Source organism: Strigops habroptila, chromosome 6 (assembly GCF_004027225.2).
Source record: "Strigops habroptila isolate Jane chromosome 6, bStrHab1.2.pri, whole genome shotgun sequence".
NCBI lineage: Eukaryota > Metazoa > Chordata > Aves > Psittaciformes > Psittacidae > Strigops > Strigops habroptila.
The window spans coordinates 61,346,366-61,365,648 of record NC_044282.2 but is presented as its reverse complement, the minus strand read 5'-3'; the positions used below and the strand labels follow the sequence as shown (position 1 = coordinate 61,365,648).

At 50.8% G+C, this 19,283-nt stretch overlaps 1 protein-coding gene across 10 annotated transcripts in view; it reads left to right on the top strand.

Moving 5' to 3' along the window:
* EXTL3 (exostosin like glycosyltransferase 3) overlaps positions 1-18,286 on the top strand; it is a 162,661-nt gene extending 144,375 nt beyond the window's left edge. For all 10 annotated transcript variants that reach the window (XM_030489627.1, XM_030489622.1, XM_030489621.1 and 7 more), the window contains 4 exons: positions 7,011-7,138; positions 11,246-11,390; positions 12,336-12,464; positions 14,357-18,286. In XM_030489627.1, coding sequence (XP_030345487.1) covers positions 7,011-7,138; positions 11,246-11,390; positions 12,336-12,464; positions 14,357-14,566 — 612 coding nt within the window. In that variant the 3' untranslated portion in view covers positions 14,567-18,286. The remainder of the gene's footprint in view (positions 1-7,010; positions 7,139-11,245; positions 11,391-12,335; positions 12,465-14,356) is intronic.
* The last annotated feature ends 997 nt before the right edge of the window (positions 18,287-19,283 follow it).

Sequence of the window (19,283 nt, the reverse complement as noted above, 5' to 3'; positions counted from 1 at the left end):
GGTTGTCCTTGGGCAGATAGATTTGAGGTCTGGGCTGAGAGCCATGGTGTTTTTGCCAGCTTTGTGGAGCGTCTCAGCTTGCCCAGGAGCAGGTAGAGATAAAATGCTGAGAAAATGGAGGAAAAAAGACTGCAGTCTTGGTCAGACACATGATTCACATGAACATCACCTAACTGGGGGTGGGTAGAGGGCTGCAGAGATCTTTAGTGGCATCTGTAGTGATGGCAACAGCTTCTTTGGCTTCTCCTTGTCAACAGCCTTGGCAGAAAGCTTGGCTTCTCATCATGCAGCCAACATGCACATGCGGTGCTTTGCCTTGGGACTGGCCTCTTCTCTCTTCTCAGCTCCCTGACATGTTAAACAGGAGGAAGCTAACACAGAGCACAGGAGATATCAGGATCAAAGTAATTTTTAAAAGACTGAACCTCGGATGTGTAGTTTCCATGGGAGCCTCTCCCGATGCCAGAATCCCTGCTGTAGCCGGGATGTTTACAGCGTGCAGTATCCCTGTCTGACATCCCAAACTTGTCACTTGATTTCCCGCTGGTCAGTGCAAACCTGTTGTGGCAGCCGCAGTCCTGATGAAATACACGGCTACAACAGTGATGCTGTTCTGTGGGACCAGGCAGACTTGTCATCTTCCTCATCTGCATCTCTGGTTGTATTTGCAGAGAAGCAAGTGCCAGTCTGATCTAACACCTCAGTTGCAGAGGGAGTAGGGACTGGAGTCAGCCATCGTAAAAAGAGATTCTCCTTATGCATACCTGAATCTTTACACACAGAACTCCTTCTAGGGAGTCTTGTAAATAATCTCAGCACTTGTATGCTGATGCATGGAGGGAAGGAACCCTGGTGTATCTGGTAGTCTGGAGGTTTTAAGGGCTGATCTGTGCAACTTTCTTAATCAGAGGATGTCCAAATTTGTCCAAACTAGGAGCTGAAAATAAATGTCTGATTTCAGAACAGTTTCAGGAATGCTTGGTACCTGCTCGTTTGTCCCCTCTGCCAGAGTTTGCCATTTCCCAAAGTCTTCTAACAGAGCTCTCCCAAACTCTAGTAAGCCACTTTGGCTGATTTTTCATTGTTTTCCTTTCCACATTAGCAAACACACATGCTGCAAGCCTGCAGGTCCATGGGAGAGCTAGGGAAGTCTTGGCTTCCCATGTGCTTTCTGCAGAAAGGAAAAGCCATCCTCAAGGTGGACAGGAAGCAGCCTGCTCAACTTGAAACAAGGATATGGGATATGGGTGGGTCGAAGAGCATCAGCTCCCAGATATGCCAATCTTGACTTCCTTGATGGGTGGTGGGGATGACCATGGTGCTACCTCTGGAGCCAAGTCCAAGTGGTCAGACTGGTCACTCATGATATGGGAGATGTGATACCAGTTTTCTTCATGGAGAGGATCTAAACGCCTGCTGCTTCTCAGTGCAGAGTAGAACATCAGGTTCCTTGTTGGGAGTGTTGCCCCAGATGAGGTGCTGGGCAGATCCCACTCCTGAGGTCAGTGCTGTCCCCATCACGCTAAGCTGAGTTTTGCAGAGGGCTTTGTTCCTTGGGACAGTCTCAAGCAGATGGACACGGCCCCGTAGCCTCTGGCTTGAGCACTCCCCTGCGAAGCAGGAGACGTGCTGCACTGAATCTTATTAATAAAACATCCAGAGTTGGTGCCAAGAAAAGGGATTGACAGTGTTGTAAATCTGCATCCTCCCTGGAGGCCTGCGCTGGCAGGAGCAATCAAGCTTTTTGCTTCAAAGTATAGATCGAGGTCAACTCTTCAGGTGGAAGAGGCAGATGCATTTGGCTCCCGCACCTTCAGCACCATATTTCTCAGCTGCAGGGTTAAATGGAGCTCATGGTATCCTCATCCCCGCTTACCCTGTGGTGCTATTTTCCCCAGCCCAATTGGGTTGAATTGGCATGTATTTGGGAATGATGGAAACAGATCCTTTTCTTGAGACTTTGTTCTTTGTCTTCCCAAATTATCCAGCTCTCCTAAGGGCATCCTTCTGGCTTTTTTTCTCAAAAAGACCTGATGTGAGCAATGAGGTTCCCGGTTTCTTGCAGAGTTTGCTCTTTGCCCAGAAATAAATCCAGTTCACCAAGTTGAGCTGTCAGAACTTCTCCAAGGGCATAGACATTCTTCATGTTTTCACTGCCAAATTATATGTGACACTTAATTTAAAGCTTAAGTGTAAAGCCTCACTAGTAAAGGAGATTGCTGGAAGATATTGATTTTACTGCAATTCTGTATTTTATGTATAAAAATGTACTATAAAGTATTGGTTAACGGCATTATTGCTGGGCAGACTCTGGATTTATGCTTTGGTTTGGTTCTCTCTAATGTTTTTAAGATCCATTTGGCCAGTGTAGCTGTGAACAACAGCAGGAGCAAATGGGCTTTCATAGACTTGTGGGGGTTTGTGCTTCTTGAGTCAAAAAACCCCCCACATTGTGGAACTGGATCACCTGGAACTTATTTGCTGAAAGGAACAGAAACTTCTAATGTGGTATGTTGAGTGCTTGGGAGGCATTTTAGGTCTTGAAGTTTGTTTCAGAAGTTTGCAAACTGTTTAGAGGGGTCACGATTTGGAGCTGGGTGACATTTAGCTGATGGCAGTGTTTAAAAAAAAAAATATTATAAGGAAAAGCCCAAAATAACCAAAATAAGACAACCAGAAGTGCACAAACTGGTATAGTTGTGAGTCTGGAGGGGCTAGAGTTTGCATGCAGGTCTTACCACTGATGCTGTGCTCAGTGTTTGAAGCCTTAACATTTGCCGTAAGGGAGGGTGGGCTTTTTGGTAAATGCATTTGTGTCTCTCTTGTAGCTCACTTGCTGATTTTGTGTCCTCCTCACTATTTTAATCTCCTTTGGTTTTGGATAACTGCTGACTCTCTGCTCTGCTGGAGCGCAGCGTTTCAGCTTTGCTGACGGAACATCTTTGGTTGGATTTTGACAGAGCACTTGGCTCAAGACCATTGAGAAAAAGATTGTGGCAAAATCAGTCGTTAAGATGATGGAAGAGCAGGAGAAGTAGCCCTGAGAGATTGAGACCTCATCTGTTTGAAAAAGAACACTTTTTTTGTTTATGGCACCTCTGTGCTGTTCTGGGGTGAATGAGGCCCACCAAGTATTCTTTGGTGCAACTGGGAGCTGGAGCCACACTCACAAGGAGCAATTTGTTAACATTTGAGAGTGAACGTCCCCTCCTCTTGACGTCTTCAAAGGGAGACAGGATGCCTTTCCAGCAGAGTTACTTACAGAGTTACTTGTACCGCTGACAGCTCAGGTCTGAGGCACGTCTCTGTGACCTGGATGATGCAGAAAGTTTATGTAGGTGACTTGAAAGTCCCTTTTGCTTAGTTTACTGCTGTGAACCCCACCAGCCATTTGCCAGTGGTTCTCCAGAAAACATCTTGAGTTCAACTGGTGCCATGAAGTTTGAATTCATGGCTTTGTAATTTGGTCTGAGTTGTCATTTCATGGCTTTTACGGTGCCGTGTGATAAGAGTCTTCCATAGGAAGGGTGGCTCCATCAAGTCGCCTGGTCCACCATATAAGGAGGTCACACAAGATTATCAAGGTGACCTCCTCTGGCTTGTAAATCCCTGAATTTGACAACATAACATGCCTGTTCTCTGTACGTTTAGATCTGGATTTTAAGTGTGTAATGAAATAATGAAAAATTGCTAAATCTCACTTAATGCCATGTGAAGGAGAAGATTTGACTACTTTTGTGTTTAGCTACTTTAATAACCCTTCTTTTTTCACCTGGCCTAACAAGCTTCTGCATACATTTGTACCTATAATGTCCATTTCATGCCTGAGAAATCTGGTGGTTTTAGAGGCCCATTGAGATGTAAAAACTTAAGAAGACATAGAAATCGAGTTTCAAGTCCCTGAACCAAATACTCTTCCCATTCCCTATAACCTGTTTTAGAAGGTGAGTTGCTTGTATTAAAGCAGAAGTTTCCCAAAAATTCACTTTTATCTTTCTGAAGAGTTTTATTTTCTTTCTAATAATGCGATGCCCTCGTTTCCGCAGCTCGGGATGCAGTGTGTGCAGTCAAGATCAAAACCTGGCCTTGCCTGGGGAAGCACCATGCTTGAACTGTCTCAGGGGGATAGAGAGATGGGAAGAAGGTTTCAAACCTGGGCCCCACCACTTCCACCTCAGCTTGCTGCCTTCAGGTCCCCACGTGCTTCCTTGGTGTAGTTAGCCAGGGGAAAGCGCAGGGATTTACAAAAGCTGCTGAATAGTTGTCTGGTGACAGTTAGCTGCATCCTAAAAGCGCTGTGAATCAGGACAGTTTCTTTGAAAACAAACCATCAATGGCAATAGCTTTAAGTTGGTTCTAACTTTTGCTGGAGCTAATGTTATTAATTGAATGTGCTTATCAAGGCTTGGAGGTACCCGGCTTCTTTGTAGCATCTTCCTCTTTGGGAAGAGTTTAATGCCAGTGCACTGATCTCTCTGTCCTCTAGAGACCCCAATTTCAGATGTTTCAAGCAGGATCTTTACTGTCTCAATTGACAGTAGTTGCATCATGTTATTGTTCAGCATGTTATAGGAAAACAAGTAAATCAATAAAGCTTGCTGGGTTTTTCCTTGGGATCTATAAATTTACAGGCTGCTTAAATCTTAAATACTCCCAGATGAAAGGCAAGAGAATACCTGTTTTCTGTGAAATGCAAAAGCTGAATACTGGCACTTCCAGACCTGCAAAGCATCAGACTTGATGGAGTAACGAGAAATGTACCCGTTGCAGACTTGTGCCATTTTTGCTTTCTGTCGGGATCTTTACAACACAAGAAGGTGTGTCTGACTCCAAAGCTCAGGTGAAAAACCACCCTGACTTTGTTGGGTTGTTAGACCTGTGAGCTGATAGCCACTTCCCAGCAGATCGGTGAGGCAGAGAAGGGTTTCCGCTGCTCAGCCTGGTGGTGCTAGCGCTTCTTTTATCCTTTAGCCATCCACACATTTTCAACTGGCAAGGCAGGACCTTGCCTGGAAAGCATATCAATTTACTATGGACTCAATCCAGCTTCTGCTAATCCTAATGAGTAAGATACCCACAGGATTCAATGATATCAGGCTTTCTGAGGAGATACCGTTCTAACAGCAGAGACCCAGCGTGGCACATGCTCTTTAGCAAAAGGCTGAATTATGTATTGGTGCTGGTTTTAATAAGTTTGCAAACATCCCAGAATGCAGGGTCTGCAATGGGAGGAGAAAAATGGTAGTCACAAGACTCCAGCAGGGGAAACATAAGAAGGACATGGATCTGTTAGAGCAAGTCTAGAGGAGGCCATGAAGATGCTCCGAGGACTGGAGCACCTCTGCTATGGAGACAGGCTGAGAGAGCTGGGCTTGTTCAGCCTGGAGAAGAGAAGGCACCAGGGAGAACTTAGAGCAGCTCCCAGTGCAGATTTACAAGGAAGAATGAGACTTAAGTTCTCCTTGTCAACAATTTGGGGACCATTCTGGCTTCTCTCCTTTCCAAAGGATGCCGGCAGCATGCTGGGTTTGGTGATGCTTCTACAGAGGTGGTTTTCTCAGTGCCCATGTTGGCCTCCTTGTGTCCAGGTCTTCCTTGGCCTCCTGGGCCAGTGCCATAGGGCCATAATGTTGCCAAAGCTCCTGGGTGTTTGATTCCTGTCTTACCAGCTGCCTCCCACGAATCAGTGTGTGGAGTTGCCGCCTCTCCTGCTTCCTTCCTCAATGCCCATTCCCACTGTGATTCCTGCAACCCCTCTTTTCCAGCAGTTCCCAGATAAAGATATCCCCAGGTGCATCTGCTGGCTCACACTAGCTCTGAAAGTAAACACAAACACTGTGCTGATTTTTGTCATGCTTCTCCACCTTGAGAGGGAGAGATTCCTGCACCAGCATTGTCTGTCTCTGCTTTTGCCTTTTCCTGTGGGCACTAATTGCCTTGCAGCCCTCCTGGGGTGGGAATGCTGCTGGCTCCACTCTGGCCCTGCTCCACCGTGCCTTAGAGCTGCATAATTTGTTCACCTCCCTGCAGTAAATTGTTCATGCTTTTGATGGATCTTCAGTGAAATATTTTAATGCATTCTTGTTGAATGTTCCATTCCCCCCCCAGCAGCTATTGACAGATGAAAGCAGTAACAGTGGCTTTACATGGGAATTTAATTGTACCAGCTGTCATGCAGATCCCCAATACAAATATTTTCCACTGTTAATGGTTTCAGTGTGGGATTTTTTTGTGTGATCAAATGTAATCTTATTTAATGGAGTTTTATTGCCGTGATGCCTTATTCTTTTCACCAGGCTGGACTTTATTTTTAAATCAAGAGAGGTTGTTCAGAGGCAAGCCAGAAATATGACTGAAGGGATTGAATGGGATGGGAAGCCCGGGATGTGCTGAGTGACTATAGATCAGCCAGGGCAGGCGAAGTATAAGAGCAAGAGTGGGAAAGGGTCCAGCATGGAAGGGGCAGTCAAGAAGAGGGAGAAATTCAGTACGAGTTTACACGTGTATGGCTGGGGATAAGGGAAATTGCACTGGGAGGAACTGGAGGAGTTTTGAGAGAGGGAGGCCTTGCAAATGAGTTGTGTCCGAGGCAGAAACCGTGAGTAGTTGCAGAAACAATTCAGTTTAGAGCAGCACTGGAGACATGCTGCAAGGGCTACTCTTCAGTCGCCGTAGGAGAGTCTGGCTGTGGTTGTGTGTTTCCCTCCCGTCATTACTGCAGAGCCACCCTCTAGTGTGTGCAAGGGCAGGTGACCACAGGCACAGCTGTTATAGCTGGGTCCTGGCATCATGGGCCTTGGGTTTGGCTTTTAGCAGCCCTGCAAGATGGGCAGGAAGCTGCAGGCAGAGTGGCTGGAAGCTGGAACTGGCGCCGGAGTGAGCTGGTCCTTTTTGATTAGAAAGGGGTTGCAAAGCAGTGCCAAAATGCTGGACTGCCTCAGCTGGAGTGTGCAGCCCCTGTATCTCTGCGTATATATAGCCACCATAACAATCATGTGTTCATCTCCTAGGTTGTCCGCACAGAGAAGAACAGCCTGAACAACCGGTTCCTGCCGTGGGATGAGATCGAAACGGAGGCCATCCTGTCCATTGATGACGATGCTCACCTTCGCCATGACGAGATCATGTTTGGGTTCCGGTAAGTGGCCTCTGCACATCCAGCCTTTGGACTGATGTTTTCTGATGTTTTCTGCATCTAGGGTCTGCTCAAATGCAGCATGGCCTCGTGACTAAAGCCAGGGCCAGAATTAGGGCTATCACATCTCTTCCCATGGCTTTCCAACTCAATTTCTTGGAGGAGTATTACACTCTAACGAACTGCTTAACAAGTGCAGGCAGGTGGGCTGATTTCAGGCTGTCCAGACAGCCCCGGTTCTCACGCTTCTGAACCTCAACTCTTCGGCTTTTGCTGTGCTCATAATGTTCCCTTAATGGCTTTAGGGGTGCTTGGCTTCCTAGGGTGGAAGGAAACGGGAAAACAAATCTAAGAGGCTGTTTCACTCCATCCTTCATGTGCTGTTGGCAAGGCCAGGGCGTTCGCAGCCTTTGAAAGACGTGATGCTTGTGTGCTCACAGTGGGCTGCCATCCTCTTTGCTCCATTTGACATTGGGATGTGGTAGCTATTTTGGCATTTTATTTTTGCAGAGCATGGAAAAGAGAGATGTTATGCAGAAAAGGCTGGTGCTGGTTGCTGTTATTCCCACCTCCTGTCTGCTCCAGCATCTACATTTTCCTTTGACTTTGCCCTGGCAAAATAGTTCCCTGATTACAGGGCTAAGGGAGAAAGAAGTTTCGTGGGCTCTGCCGTGGGAGGTCTCTGCAGGCTGTTCCTGCAGCTCGTACAGCGCAACCTCACTGGCTGCCAAAGAGGCACCAGGCAGTGAGGATGGCACCAGGAGAGCACTGGATCTTGTTTGGCTACAGCTCATCAGCCCGCTGGGCCAGGAGCAGGGGCTGTGACTGCTGCTCTGAGCTGGCTGGGGGGCGGGTGGTGGGCCCAGCTCACCGCTCTCACCAAAACATGTTGGCTCATGTCTGGGGGGAAGATTAAAAGGCATAAAGCAGGCTCTCTCTGAGAGATGAGAAATGAGGTGTTAAAGTGATTAAAGCAGGGGAGTAGGCGTCAGGACTCCTGGCTTCCCTTCCATGCCCTGTTTCAGGGTCTTTATCTGGACTTGGCTGTTTTCTCATCCTCTGGTCTCCGTTTTCCTTCGCTCACCCACAGCGCCTGGCTGAGGCTTTACCGATTAGCCCTGGAGAGCATCAAATGAACATTATAAGTGCCATGTATTACTCTCACTCATACCCCTGCTTACAAACACCTCTGGTTCCCACAGAGCCTCCCTGTGTTAACGCAGTCAGCCAGGGAAGAGATGGTGTCTCAGCGACTGAGTGAACTTCTGCCCATAACAACTGTGTTTTGTTGAAACTTTGCTTTGGGCTGTAATTCTCAGGGCCAAAAGCCTCTTCTTGCTCTCTTCACTGCTCAGGAGCAAGCTGGAGGCGAGCACCCTGAGCAAACCTCACTGAGGAGCACACCCAAAATGATTCTCCAAAGAAATCCATATTTTTGTGGCTGAGCTGGGAAGGAGAAAGTGTCGTGTTCATAGGAAAGCGAGACGTGGGAGAAGTGAAAGGGAATGAGTAGTTTCAACTCATTTCAAAACGGTCACACTGGATTGACAGAAACCACAGGAAACAAGTGCTTGAGGGGAGGATGGTGCCAGGGAAGCCGCTGTTGGTGTTAATTACTCAGTTTTCATTACCAGGTTATATCAGAGTTTCATTAATTTGAGTAGGGGATATGACAATAAACAAGTCTTTGCTCCTGGCTGTGTGTAATGAACGCTTAGGGCTCTCGGAACCTTGGTCTCTTCAGCAGGCCGTGGTTGCCCCGCAGCCATCATTTCTGTAGCTCTCCATAGGAACAGCAGATGTGGGAGGAACTCGAGTGGCATGCAAGTGGGGGCTGTGAGAGGAACATCACTCTGTCCCATATGGCATCCTTGTATGGCATGGATTTGATGGATGGACCACTCAGTGGATAAGAAATTGTCTGGATGGTCGCACTCAGAGAGTTGTGGTCAATGGCTCAATATCCAAGTGGAGACTAGTGACAAGTGATGTTACTCAGGGGTCGGTGTTGTCACTGGCGCTGCTCAACATCTTTGTAGGCAACATGGACAGTGGGATCGAGCGCGCCCTCAGTGAGTTTGCTGGCAACACCAAGCTGTGTGGTGTGGTTGTCGCTCTGGAGGGAAGGGATGCCATCCAGAGGCTAGAGAGGTGGGCCTGTGCAAACCTCGTGGTCAAGTGCAAGGTCCTGCACATGGGTCAGGGCAATCCCAAGCACAAATACAGGCTGGGGGAGACTGGATTGAGAGCAGCCCTGAGGAGAAGGACGTGGGGGTGTCGGTTGATGAGAAGCTCAACATGACCCAGCTTCAGTGTGCGCTTGAGCCCAGAAACCAACCGTGTCCTGGGCTGCATCACCAGCAGCGTCACCAGCAGGTTTGACCTGCTGGCCAGGTTGGACGGGGCTTTGCGCAACCTGGTCTAGTGGAAGGTGTCCCTGCCCGTGGCGGGGGGGTGGAACCATTCCATGATTCTATGATCTACATGAGGAAGAAAATCAAAAAGGCCACCTCCTGTCCTGCTTTGTGCCTGTGAAGAAGGGGGAAACCCTTCCATGTCCAACAGGCTCCTGCTTGGGACTTCTTTCTTGTAGTGTGGAGTCACTGGGTTTGGAGATGCAACTTGGACACTAACCGTTGGGAAGATGGTATAGGGTGATCCTAAGGAAGCCAGAATCCTGCCAGTGGAGGCTGAATTTATTTCCCAGGTTAGGCACTTGGCTCTGACTTTTTTCTTAGTTATTCCTGCCAGTGTGGCAGCTATCCCGTGGGATTTTCCTCGAGGAGAGGGACCTTTAAATGAGAGCAGAATGTTAAGCAAGTCCATGCTTTCCCATGTGAACCTCAGGATTTAAGTCCCTATGGTTCAACTGTGAGTGTGTGTTGGGTCGAAGGATGTACTTATGGCCCCAGAGATTTTTCCTGTACAGTCAGAGTCCGGGAAGCTTCCAGGTGCTGGTTTGGGATGGGAATCTGGCAGTTTGGCACTGCAGATCTTCCATCTGGTGACACGAGGGTCTTCAGCATCTCAGCAGCTTTCCAAAAGGGAGCTTGATATTATCTTGACTTACAGAGGAGGAAACGGAGCTTCTGGGAGACGGAAGGTCCCAGGGATTTGTGGGAAGAGGCCAGGGGATGCTGGGTTCCTCCCAGGCCAAGCCTTGGCTGCTCTGTTTTTTCCATAGAGGGGAAATAAGAGAGAAGCAGCGCTGGTGTATGTGTCATGCAGTGAAGCCGCTGCATGGGCTGCGGGAAGCTGCTGGCAAATGGAAGTTTCCCACCATATGGCATTCCCTGCCTCCTCTGCCTTTCCACACGAGGTCTTAAGTTTCCCATTCTTCGTGTATTTCTGAAACTAATTTTGGACCACTGGGCTCTTTTGTTAGTTTTCTTTTAAACCTACAGAACAGCCCTTATGAGTTAGAAAATACCTTATTTGTGAGCTAAAAGCACTTTTGCTGTGAATGAGCTCTCCCTTGGAGAGGACCAAGGTGAGAAGCTCAGCTTTGTACTGAGCAACGTAGGTCTGTGTTTGGCAGAGCTGACTGAAGGATGCTTCAGTTCACATCTTACAGACTTTAACCTTTAACAAGAGAAGGTCAGCAAATTCTGCCTGTCCATTAAAGCTGAGATTTCTGTGTTCAGCCCTTTCCTGCACTAGAACAGGAGGAGGAGTTATCTCAGGGTGAGCCTTCTTCATATGTCACTCAGGCAGCTGGGATGGCCAGCCAGTCCCTCCTGCCCACAGTGCAGCTTTGGTCTGTGAGGGTGGGTGAGCTTGCATTGAGCAGCCTGTGTAAAAAGACATCTTTTGCGTGTTGGAATTGTCTGTACTTTTTAATAATTAAATGGACTTTTAAAAAAGGGAATTGCACGTTTAAATGATGTTTTTCCTTTTTGCTCAAACTACAATGTATATAGGCCATTCTTTGGAGAAGCAGCTGCCAAACCTTTGATGTATAGGCATCTCCATCACTTGCAAACCCCTCGAGAGCCAGTCCACTGGCTTCGAGGGCATAGTCCTGAGTGCAGTGGTTCTCCTCCAGAACCATGCTCATCTCCGGACAGGCTCTCTGGGTTTGTGTCTCACTGAAAGCTTTTGTGTTTGCAGTGTCTGGAGAGAGGCAAGGGACCGCATCGTTGGCTTCCCAGGGCGCTACCACGCATGGGACATCCCCCATCAGTCCTGGCTCTACAACTCCAACTACTCTTGCGAGCTCTCTATGGTGCTCACTGGTGCTGCCTTCTTCCATAAGGTGAGATACACAAACCCCTGAGCTTTTCTTTCCTTCTCAGAGTAACCAGGGTCTGTGTGTTTGTGGGAATGTTGGGGTTTTTTAAAGAACAAATTTTGGAGCTCAGCACTCCTTTTTCCTTGCTTCCTCCAAACTGAAACACAGCCAGCAACTGGTCTGTGTCCCAGCAAACATTCTCCTCGATGAGCAGCGTATGTTTGAGCCACAGGAGAAGCACCACAGCACTGAAGCAGGCGGATGGAGCGCAGGGCCAAGCGCATTTCAGTGATGCTCTTGGTCATGGTGAGGGCAAGGCGGGCCATGGGTTTGCCTGCCCTTGTGTCTTTACTGGAGCACCTTGAATCTTACAGGCTCCAAGTGTTGCAAGGGGTAATTTGCAGGGAAGCCATGGGTTCCTGTGGCTGTGTGCTGGCATGGGATGTGATTGGTGGCTGGTTTATGTTGGAAGGGAGCAGTGCAGAAGATGGCTCTGTGATGTGTGCCTCTGTGCGTGAGAGAGGTGACAGCGGGCAAACAGACCTTGAGAAATTCCTGAGGGGACTGTCCTCAGCTGTCACATCACACTGGGAAGGTTATCCCCCAGCTCCTGCTGCTGTGCTGACTCTGCAGCAGCAAAGACAATAAGATCTGAGGGGGCTGAAACCACCGTTCCTCAATGTCTGAGGTTACAGGAGCCTCAGGACTCAGTGAGGGTGGTGGCTCTGGGATAGACTTGCTGCTGCTGTGGCTACAGCAGATCTCCTTGGTGCAGGGTTAACTGCATTATGGGGAGTCTCTCTACTGGCACCCTTGAGCTCCAAGTCAGATACATCCCAGCATGTGGTCTGGATACTCACCTGCGGTGCCACAATTACTCCAGGTCTGGTGCAGATGGCACCAGAGGTGGGTGGGCGCTTGCTGCATGGGACCACCTTGAGCAGCACCATGTGTTTGTGTCCTCTCCAGTACTACGCCTACCTGTACTCCTACGTGATGCCGCAGGCCATCCGCGACATGGTGGACGAATACATCAACTGCGAGGACATCGCCATGAACTTCCTGGTCTCTCACCTGACAAGAAAACCTCCCATAAAGGTAAAGCGCTGGGCAGGAGTTTGTACCATTCAGCAATTGGATTGATGGCTTTCAAAGGCAAGCAGCGTGGTAGCTGCTCTGCTCGGGGGTGCAATCCGGGTCCCTCAGCACAGCCTGGTGCAGAAGCTGTACCTTACTGAAGTGAGAAGCTGCCCTTACCAAAGTCTGGCTGTGTCATGTCTCTGAAATGCTGTGCTGCAAAAGTGATGTGCTCGAAGCTGTCAGCATGTCCCCTCTCCTCACCTTGGGGAGATGTAGTGTGTCTGTGTGTTCAAAAAGGTGTGAAAACTTGGTACAGCCCTTAGAAGCAGGCAAATCCCCACCATGGCGAGCAGCTGAATTGGGGTTTGACTTATGCTACAGCTCAGACCAGAGATTTTCCTGGCTCAGCAAAGGCCCTTCTGTGCAGCTGATCCAAAAAAGACAAATTGCCTTCTTTCCATAACACACAGCACAAGGAGGAATGATTTCCTTGCTGATTTGGTGTAGCTTGCCAGGGACATTTAAGCTCACCCGCGTGCGGAGCGCTGTTGGTCCAGGCGCTGAAGCCCAGCTGAAATTGCCTTGCCCTGCGTTAACAAATGTCACAGTTCTGAGCGTGAATTTCAGATGCAGAACATTCTGCTCTTTGCCAAAATGGGTTTTGGCAAACTGCTCATTACAGCCCTGCATATGTCTCACCATGGCAGGCCACCTGCCTTGGAGATGGGTCTTGGCCATAAATATGATGGGTAGGTTTTTTTGTGTGCTGTTCTTCGCATCCGGGGCTATTGTGAAGTGGAGGTTATAGAGTTCAGTGCAGCTGAGAGGAGAATCAGACCAAACCCAAAGGGCCTTGTAATGGGAGGTCTGATTCAAGACAGACAAGGAGGCCCTTTAATCAGCCGGTGATCCCTCAGCACCTCCTGAAAACTGGAGCCCCCTCCATAGATCTTACTTAGGTGCCTAAAAATTGCTAATTCTTACGTAGCATCTGTGATCAGCAAGTCGAGGGAGGGGATTCTCCCCCTCTGCTCTGGGGAGACCCCACCTGCAGTCCTGCATCCAGATCCGGACCCCCAACATAGGAAGGACATGGAGCTGTTGGAGTGATTACACAGGCCATGAAGATGCTCTGAGGGCTGGAGCACCTCTGCTATGGAGACAGGCTGAGAGAGCTGAGCCTCTTCAGCCTGGAGAAGAGAAGGCTTCAGGGAGACCTTAGAGCAGCTTCCAGTGCCTAAAGGGGCTGACAAGAAATCTGGAGAGGGGCTTTTGACAAGGGCCTGCAGGGACAGGACAAGGGGGAATGGCTTTAACCTGACAGAGGGGAGACTGAGATGAGATCTTAGGCAGAAGTTCTTCCCTGAGAAGGTGGTGAGGCCCTGGCACAGGGTGCCCAGAGAAGCTGTGGCTGCCCCATCCCTGGCAGTGTTCAAGGCCAGGTTGGACGGGGCTTGGAGCAACCTGGTCTAGTGGAAAGTGTCCCTGCCCATGGCTGGGGGTTGGAACTGGATGAGCTTTAAGGTCCTTTCCAACCTAAACCATTCTGTGATTCTGTGTGTAGCCAATGAAAGGGAAGGAGTTCCTTTCTCAGTCTTTTTTTCCTGAAACAGTTCTCAAACGTTAAACCACAAAAAGGTAGCTAAGCATTTTCAGGTAATCGCACCCCCCTTTATGTCTCTGCTCTGACAGACCATGTCCATCCTCACCTTGACACCCTCCAAGGCAGCCCCGACAGCCGGAAGAGCACGGCCAAATCCGTGCCCTGTCGCAGTGACAGTCTGTGGCCTGTCACACAGGACATCAAGCCAAGCCCCACTGTGCAATGCCTTGGGCACAGGCAGGGTGTCCCCCCAGCCAGGCTGCTGTGGGCAGCGTGTCAGCGACCATCTTTGTCTCTCTCATTGCAGGTGACTTCCCGCTGGACTTTCCGCTGCCCCGGGTGCCCTCAGGCGCTTTCGCACGACGACTCGCACTTCCATGAGCGACACAAGTGCATCAACTTCTTCGTCAAGGTGTACGGGTACATGCCCCTGCTGTACACCCAGTTCCGCGTGGACTCGGTCCTCTTCAAGACCCGCCTGCCCCACGACAAGACAAAATGCTTCAAGTTCATCTAGCGGCGGGAGGCAGCCGGGCGCTCCCGGCTCTCCGAGCTCCGGCCGAGGCGGGTGAGGGCACAGGGTGGCTTTTCTGATGGGGCTGTGAGTGCAAAACGCCTTTTGCTATTGACTCCGGCCTCCCTCCCACAGAGCAAAAGGGACGTCCTGGATTTGGATGGGCACGTTTCCCCCTCCTTTCCCGCTCTGCCCATGGCGACTTGACCGAGCGACAGGGAACAGGATCTCACGGCTTCTGTAAAGACACTCCCTAGGATCGTACACTGAGGAATGGCACGTTGGCTGGTGGCTCTGCCCCTTCGCTCGCCAAGGGCAACCATTCTTTTAATTATAATTATTGTTATTTAAAATGAAAGTGGTTTAGATTTGCCACGTGAGGGTTTTCTTTTTTTTTTTTAATCCTTTTCTTTTTCCCCCATTCCCCACCCTCTTTTCCCCTCCGGACCTGTCTGTCCGCTTGAGGGGGGACTGTAGCAAAGCCAGGTTGGAGGTGTTTTACTGCAGAGAGGTTATTCCAACATCAAGGCAGCTCCAGACATTCCAACATCAAGGCAGCTCTGGTCACCACCATTGTCCCCATCCTTTCTCCTGTGGGGCAGCCCTTCTCCTCCCCTCTTGCACACCGTGTCCTGGCTTGTCTTGCCCTGTGGCTACTACTGAGGACTTTCAGGTGTCAGCTGCTGGTGATGAGCTCTGTGCTCTGCTCTGCTCATCACCCTCAGCCCTGCCCTCGGAGAGGGGTGAGCAGGGACAGGGTTGTCCTTGCAGGGTCCTTCCCTGGCTCCCAGCTCCGCACTGGGCCCCGGGCCGCAGCCCCAAGGGAGTTCGGTTGCTTCAGTCTCAGTTCTCAGTGTCCTTTCCTGCCCCATGCGGCACACGGGCAGGCACTGCTAAACCTCTGGAGACAGGGAGTGTGGCTGGGATTTAGGAGTGGTCCATCTGCAGCACAGTGCGGGCTGGCAGTGCCCCAGGCTCATGAATTCCGGCGGGCTGCCTTGGCCTGTGGTTTTCTACAGCTACTGCAGCACTGAAGGCAGCAGTGGAGAGTCCTGGGATCTGCCCTGGTCTTTCCATTAGCGCTTTGGGACTTTTCCTCTTGCCTTTCAGGGCCTCGTTCACTGGCCCTGGAGAGCTGCTCCAGTAGCACCCTGAGATCGGCTACACGAGCCTTTGCTGATAAAATAAATCTCTTTCCCAAAGCATCCGAGCGTGGACACGGTCTCCTGAGCGCCGGCTCTTCATGGTGCCTGCTGGGGGAGCAGGCACTAGTGCAGCTTTGGTGCCAGTGCGATGGGTGTCGGGGTCTCAGGGCCTTCTCTTGAGATCGAATCACATTTTGCAGGGTGGAAGAAGGAGAAGACACCAACCCTAATCTGTGCGCAGCCAAGCAGAGCTGAAGTGAGGCGCCTGCCTGCCCAGAGCTGGGGCTGCACCATGGGCTGGGGTCTCTGCTCTGCCTCATCTCTTATCCCCCATCCTGGAGCAAAACTTGCCCACGTTGGGTTTGCCCGCGGGCCTCAGCATAACTGCCTTAAACCCCATCCTGCCCTCCCCAAGGTTAACCCCAGCCAGAGCTTTCCTTCACGGGAGCTGGGAGGTGCCGCTGGGATCGTGCTCAAGGGCTCTTCTCGGCTTGTCCCTTCTTGTGCGATGTTCTCCCTCAGTGCATCCCAGATGCTTAAGAGCAGCCTGGAGAAGCTCTGGCTGGTTTGGGGGGAAGGTGAAACATGTGATTCACCTCAATGTCCCTGGTTTTCCATGCCCCGTGCAGCTCAGCATCCCCGCGCCCTGCAGCAGCAGGATGTTACCGTGGTTGTGTCTCTGGTGTGTCCTGGAACGGGAGCAGGGAGGGTCCATCAGCCTCTCCCGCAGCCTGCCCCGTGGTTTGGGGGGTGAAGTGGCCTCTCCAGCCATGTCTCACCCACTTTTTCATGTCAGCCCCATGGGTGGGGAGCACCAGCATTTGCTCCTTGGTAAGGGGAAGGGAAGGGGCAGCCTGTCCCCAGCAGAGCCACCGGCTACTGCCTTCACCAGCACTACAGACTGCAGCGAAATACGGATCATGGCATCTTTTTCCTTCTGGGTGGTTTTTTTTTCCTTTCCACTCTCTTGTTTTAACATCAGGTTCTCAAAATGGAGCACAGGAAAGCTCAGAGTCTTAAAAATGTGACTGGAGGCTCCTGCAAGGCCCCAGAACACCTGGAAGGATGTTTTCTACTCAGAGTGGAAACATGGCACCCGGCACCAGCCTCAGCATCGCTGAGGGGCCTGACCCTGCTCTGCTGCTGGCTTTAATTCTCCCCTCATTAGTGGGTGGTTCGTTAGCAGCGATGCAGTCGCTCACACACAGCAAAGGTCCCTGTGTCAGCCAAGGGTGGAGGCAGCTCTGCCTTTCCCAGCGCCCTGCCCGCACAGCTGGAGTCCCACAGGAGCGATGCCGGCATGGATTGCACTTTATAGAAATAGAGCCACTTCTCCGCAGCTTATCGTCAAAAATCTTGAGGGAAATTATATTATTCTGCTGAGACACTGCAGCACAGGGAGCTTGGAAAAGGTGGGAGCGATGAGGAATATTGGCATTGCCATTTGCATCATGGGGACTTGGGAGTCACTGAGCCGCATTGCTTTGGCAGCAAGCCCGAGGTTGGGGGTTTCTTCTTCCCGTTGGTGTGTTTCAGTTCAAGGCCAGTGGAGATGTAGAGCTCAGCGGTGGAAATCCAGATCGTTCTTCCTGCACTCACCTCTTGCCCAGAGGGTTTGGTTTTTGGAGGATCCCTGGTGCTGCAGTAGCCAGGGTCAGGCTTGGAGCACTGTGGGTGACTGGGGAGAGGCTGCGTGTCGGGATCATGGTGCATGTCATGGGATGGTTTCCTCCTCGTGAGGCCCCCTGAAGGGAAGGGATTTGGTGGTGAAGGGGTGCTGTGCGTCACGGGTGGCAGCTGCACGGGGGGGACATGCAGGGCAGCAGCAGTGTTGCAGGAGATGGAGTCCCATAAAGCCAGCGAGAGCATCTCCTTGTCCACGTGCAGGGCTGGTGCTGCCCCTCCCAACCCGCTGCTGCTGGGGCTCTTTCCCAGATCTCCCCAAATCACTTGTGATTCAGACCCCAGCTCTCTGCTCCTGAGACACCCCAGGATCCGAGCTGTCCTTGGGCTTTCTTCCACCACCAGGGAGGAGAAGGGCATTTCTGGAGAGCACTCCTGATGTGCCACCATCCCTATCCTCCTCTGCAACCCGTCGCTCTCCTGTGATTCCCAGGGGGTCCCAGGATAACTCTGAAGCTCAGGTCAGGTTGTACAGCTCATCCCAGCTCCAGCACAGAGCAGCCCAGGACACGCGGTCTCTGCCAACCCAGCCCCAAGGAGCCAGGAAGGCTTCTCGGTGGCTGCACCTTTCCCAAGGGAAAGGCCTTTTCCCTTTTCCCGTGTTTCTGCTGCTTGTCCCAGGGCCAGGGCTTGCAGGTGGCGGGTGCCAGGTGCGGAGCGAGGTTTTTTGTCACATTCACTGTAAATAGCATCGTCTGCGGTGACACGGAGCCCCCGGGCCCCGCTGGTGTCGCACAGCCCCTATCCCCTTCGCGCCGTGGTCGTGAACCTGCTCCGTGAGCACCGGGTTTGAAATGAAACCAACAAAAACCGAGAGGAAAGAAACACTCCATCAACACGAGCACAATGTCGAGTTTTTTGTAAAGGGATCCAATAAATGGAGAGTTTAACTTGAGAGTGCCTGGGTGTCTGCTTCATGGGTGGCTGCGGGAGAGGGGTCGGCGCCAAGATGGGGCTTGCAGCAGCAGTGCTGCTCCTGGGGCACCCCGAAAACACAATCAGTCATAGAATCAATTGCAGAATCCCAGGTTGAAAGGGATCTCAAGGATCATCTTTCAACCTTTCTAGGCAAAGCATGACCTAGACTAGACAGCCCAGTACCTTGTCCAGCCGGAGCTTAACAGTTTCCAAGGTTGGAGAGTCACCACTTCCCTGGGAGATTATTCCAGTGGCTGATTGTTCTCATGGTGAAAAATTTTCCTCTCGTGCCCAGTTGGAATCTCCCCAGGAGTAACTTGTGCCCATCACTCCTCATCTTTTCCATGTGACTCCTTGTAAAAAGGGAGTCTCTGTCATCTTTGTGGTCACCCTTTAAATACTGGAACATGGGGATAAGGTCTCCCCTTGAGCCGCCTTTTCTCCAGGCTGAACAAGCCCAGCTCTCCCAGCCTTTCCTCACATGGCTGCCCGGTCCTTGGATCATCTTTGTGGCCCTTCTCTGGACCCTTCTCCAGCCCAACATCATCTTTTTTGTACAGGGGGGACGAAACCTGCACAGTATTCCAGGTGCGGCCTGACAAGCACTGAGTGGAACAATGACATCTTTATCTCTGCTGGTCATGCCCTTATTGATGTTCCTCAGCATCCTGTTGACTTGCTTTGCTGCAGCCACATGCTGTTCACTCCTATTGAGCCTGGGTCACCCCCGGGCCCCTTTCCACAGAGCTGCTCCCCAGCCGGGCAGATCCCAGCCTGTGCTGCACCCCTGGATAGTGCTTATGCAAGGACACTTGTCCTTGTTGAACTCCATAGGGTTCTTGTTAGACCACTCTTTCAGCCTATCCAGTTGATCCTGCAGGGTGGCTCCCGTTCCCAAGTGTCCACTTCCCCACTCACTTCCACTTTGCTTTTTTTTCATTTCCCTATGTGAGGGTTTGTACCTTGGGATGGGG